Genomic DNA, 4,676 nt, shown 5'->3' with positions numbered 1-4,676 from the left:
TAACTAAAGAACGGAAAATGATATCAATAAACTTTTTTTTGCTGCTGATACAATAGAGTCTCATCGTTCTTTGTGCGTGTTCGGTGTTTACATAGTAATATCAGACAATATTCTGTGGGCCTCGAGAAATCACTGAAAACGCTCTGAAACTCTGGCACTGGGAGCGTCCGTTCTCCAAAAGTGGCTGGCACTCAATGAGTTAAAGTAAAATTCGTCAACCTGGTGCATTTGAGAGCAAAACGAAGAGGCTAAATCTATGAAGAACTACACACATCTCTAATGTGTTGTGACTTTACAAATAATTAGGCCTAAACAATTAATGACTACAGGCCCGTCACCCTGATGTCTGTGGGCATGAAATCCTTTGAGAGACTGTATATTTGATATTTTTTCTTAACTATTTGTTCTATTGTGTTTTTGTATTTCTAGTTATTTATAATTATTAAATTCCCAGTTAAGTTTACTGTTTCATTGCATTGAGTTTATTAATAAGCTGTAAAATATCCTGCCTACATTACATATTTCAATTCATGTCAACTCAATCATATCTTTGTCAAGTGTTTGATATTTGAGGGTTTCTGATGTGGTGCCTCCTCTGGTCGTTAAGGGCGCCTGTTCGGAGGGAGGGGAACTCGTTGGAATAGCGTGATCCTCCCACGTGCTATGTCCTACCGGTGAAGCTTCCCCTGTCAGGTGAAAAGAAGCGGCTGGCTAACTGCCCATGTGGAAGCATGGAGCCAGTTTTCGGCTCTCCCCAGATCGGTAGAGGGTGGAGCAGCAACCAGGATAAATAAATAAAAAATTAGCACTAATGGGGGATTAGCACTAATGGGGGATAAACATTTGATAAAAAAAAAAAAAAATCGGCCGATATTATCGGTATCGGAATTTTTTTACTCCCTAATATCGGTATCGGCATCGGCCTCAAAAATCCAGTATCAGTCGGGCTCTAATTGTGACATCATCAGTGATGTCATCAGTGACATCATTATCCTGGATATATATAGCGTCACGGTGTCCTGCATCGCACACCTCTTCGCCTGTTTCGTCACGTCCGGGTCAGAGGTCTCTCGACGTGGTTTCCGGTACTTTAGCGTGCATTTCAGATGCTGGATCGCCGCTTTGTGAAAGTGGAACTAATTTATACATCTATATGTGTCAATATGTGGAATTTCATATGAATATGTGCATGGTAACATGTCAAATTACTTTAGGAAAGTGACTTTGATGACAGAAAGCCATAAGAGGTGCTTGGGCGACGAGAGTTACTGATCTTTAAAGTTGCTAGCTAGCTAACGCTAGCTTTGTCTAAAACACAACAAGGCCAGCAGGTGGCAATAATGCAGCAAAATGGGACTCAGCGACCACTACAAGCCACTCTTTGTTGACTATTACTGGCTTGCTAACCACTGGCTTGCTAACCAGCAGAGCCGCAGAGTAAGCTGTGCGTAACAGGACAAGAGCAGCTTCCAGTTGAGACGCCAGCGGTAGCGTCCATTCCCCGACTCTGGTAAATCAAAGACACAACTAAAATAAATTATTTCAATGGTATGTTGCTAGAAAGAAGTTCGACTTAACGTTTTCGCCGTACACGGAAACATGACATGATCATTGTAGCAGTGTTTGAAGCACAATTTTAACAGAAGTTTTGTAAAAATATTGTGCGATGCAGGACACGCTTCCGTTAGAGAGCTCCAGGAACGAGTCCGGAAATCATCGATGCTAACAGTCCTGGTTCTTCACAGTTTTCGCCTATGGGAGTTTTGAATGGGTTTTTGGCACGATGCTTCTAATAATCTCTCTGGGCAATGCTGGCTTAATCAAACGCGAACCAGTGTTTAGTAACACCACATGAACACACGAAGACCACTTTTATGAGTTTTGAAGCTTTTATGTGCCGTTAAAAGGGTGGCTAGCTAGCAAACAGCTAAATGAGACTACACTGTCGACGCGGATATTATACGTCATCACGAGTGAACGCGGAAATTCTTTCTCTCGCAATCAATGCGTGGACGCCTATGCGACACTGTGTGTAGTTCTGGATTAGCTTAGCACGAGCTTTTTACCTCTAGGGCTCGCAGTTACGCTTCAAAACTCATGAAAGTGGTCCTCATGTGTGAAGATTATCCCGCTGAACCTTGGTTCGCGTTTGATTAAACTTGCGTTGCCCACAGACATTATTTGAAGCATCGCGCCAAAAACCCATTCAAAAATCCCATAGACAGAAACAGTGAAGAACCAGGAAGTTCGGGACTTCCGCATTCAGCCTACAAAAATACGTCATCCCTGGAGCTCTCTAGTCGTTGCATAAAGGTGCTCTTATACTCGAGCAAAGCTCCGTGGGGATGGGGCCCCGCGAGTCTCCGTGCAGACCTCGCGCTGGGGGTGATGCCATTATACTCAGAAAGTGATCAGCATGTATTGTACAATGGTGAGAACAGCCCGTGAAAAGTCGCAATGAAACTCTGTGCAGTACTGAGTGCGCTTTCACTCTCAAACGACCGCACATCAGCACATGAAGGACTCACCAAACTTGTTTTTACTGAAAGCCGTTTTTACTTCTCAGCCCTGATAGCCTACTACTCTGTGCTGCTTTTAATCTCTCTCAATAATGCTCTCAACACAACACATTTACTTGGTGAAATGACTAAAAACGAACAGTTGCAAATCTGTTTATAGCCTACCACATGGGTCAAGAAATGTGGCGAAAACACAGCTCAGTGTTCAGGGCTCAGTGGCTCGAAAGCGGACATGTTTGGAGAGAAGCTGTGCGCTGCTCGCGCTGTGAGGAAAAAAATGTCGCACCGCGCGAGTGCCCGACGGAGCTAGCGAATAACCACGCCCAACAAATTTACGTCATTTGACGCGCCCGCCCCTCGCTCCACCCACGCGCCCTTCACGGCAGGGTGAGCATAATTCCCCCTTCAGGAGGACCATAATCATGGCGAGACATTGGAATGACTGCACAAAAATGATCGGACTGCTCAGCTTGGTCACGTCGATATTGATGTCAGGGCAGCAGACAGAGCGGGTGGAGGTGGACCCAGAGGTGTTGTCTTATCCCGGCCAGTCGGTCAACCTGCGCTGTGACTTCCCTGATGCCACCGGCCTTCAGCCCACAAGGATAACGTGGATCTACGAGCCGAAGCAAGGAGGGAGGAAGAACATAGCCATGTTCATCCCCCAATTTGAGCCCACGTACCCTGACTCGCCCCTGAAGGGCCGGGTCAGCTTCGACACTACTCCCCCCGACCTGGCCAGCCCTTCCATCCAGATCACAGATGTTAAGATGACTGATGAGGGGAAGTACATCTGCGAGTACAACACCTATCCCAGTGGAAATATGCAGGGCATCACCTTCCTGCAGATGCTAGCTAAGCCCAGGAACACCGCCTCCCCAGTGACAGTGGTCGCGGGCACTAAGCCGGTGGTTGTGGCGCGCTGTGAGTCGGCGGATTGCATGGGGAACCGCATGGGGGTGGGCAAGCAGCAGGTCACCGTCATGGTCAGAGAGCCCTCAGCGAACCCATCCAATGCCGGCGTGGTGGCGGCGGCTGTGATTGGCTTCCTGCTGGCCCTGCTCTTAGTCGCCGCTCTCATCGCCGTCCTCGTCACCCGTAACCGCCGGCAGCAGCAGGGTTACCTGGGTGCCGGAAACGACATCTATGTGTACAGCAAGGGCTCGGCTGACCAGGGCCTCGACGCCGAGAAAAACAACCACCACCAGCCGCTCACCATGGGGGGGCTCCCCGACGTGGTGCCTACCACCCCCACCGCCCAAGACATCCTGCTGAGCAACGAGCTGGACAAGGCGGAGAGGAGGAAGGTTGACGAGCTGGAGGAGGAGGAGGAGCGTTACGACCACTCCGCCGGAGGGCCCCCCATCCTGCAGCTCCGCCCGCCCCACGAGCAGGACGATATGATCAGTTAGCCTGGGTAAACCCATCCCCCAGTGACCTGCTCTCAGTCATTGACAAAGACGCACTCTCTGATTGGCCGATCACGGCAGGACTGATGTCTGATGGGAATATAAAACAAACGCTAGAAAGCATCGGGATTATCCGCAAAAGAAGTCGGGTAAGAGGATCTAAAGCCGGTAAGAACAGACGGCAGAAAATTACAATCATAGAAGGACACAGACCGATGCCTAAACATATGAAGAAGCGGGAGAGTGTCCTGACTGAAATACGCTTTGAAAAATCTGAACGGGAGCAAACCCGGATGCCAAAGCTTACTCTCTGTAACGCGAGATCGCTGATAAAAAAGACTGATGAATATGAACTTTTGCTGAAAACCTTAGATGCAGACATCGGATGCGTTACTGAAACGTGGGCTCATGATAACATACCAGATGATAAAAAAAAATAACGGAGCTGCTTCATTGAAACAAGGTCGTTAGTTCAGGTCGTTTCTGGGAGCACTGTGGATGCTGACTTTCAAGCAGGCAAGTTCTCCATTGAGCATGGCTGCATCACCGCTTCTTCTCAAGTGCGAGTGAGTTCACATGAGCCATGAGGTCTTATTCCTCTTAGCACTGAGGTTACAACACGCATCCACTTACTCTCTGTCACTGCTGATGTTTCTAATGACGTTTCTGACGTCTTCTCAATGTGCTCTTTGCACCCAACAAGTGTCTCTTTCTGACTGTCGACTGTACGATGCGGATAAACTGGAAG

The 4,676-nt window shown here is 48.1% G+C and overlaps 1 protein-coding gene across 1 annotated transcript; it reads left to right on the top strand.

Annotated features, from left to right (window-relative positions):
• Nucleotides 1-2,941: 2,941 nt before the first annotated feature.
• On the top strand, nt 2,942-3,931 carry LOC310792393 (uncharacterized protein; the record flags this gene model as incomplete). The annotated part of the gene is made up of 1 exon (XM_083654109.1): nt 2,942-3,931. One exon carries the CDS (start codon nt 2,942-2,944, stop codon nt 3,929-3,931), a length of 990 nt encoding a protein of 329 aa, XP_083510235.1.
• Nucleotides 3,932-4,676: the final 745 nt, after the last annotated feature.

The sequence above is a fragment of the Poromitra crassiceps genome (genome assembly GCF_964638095.1).
Source record: "Poromitra crassiceps genome assembly, chromosome: 17".
Taxonomy (NCBI): domain Eukaryota; kingdom Metazoa; phylum Chordata; class Actinopteri; order Beryciformes; family Melamphaidae; genus Poromitra; species Poromitra crassiceps.
Note: the sequence above shows the minus strand (reverse complement) of the source record. Positions and strands in the feature narration are given on the sequence as shown.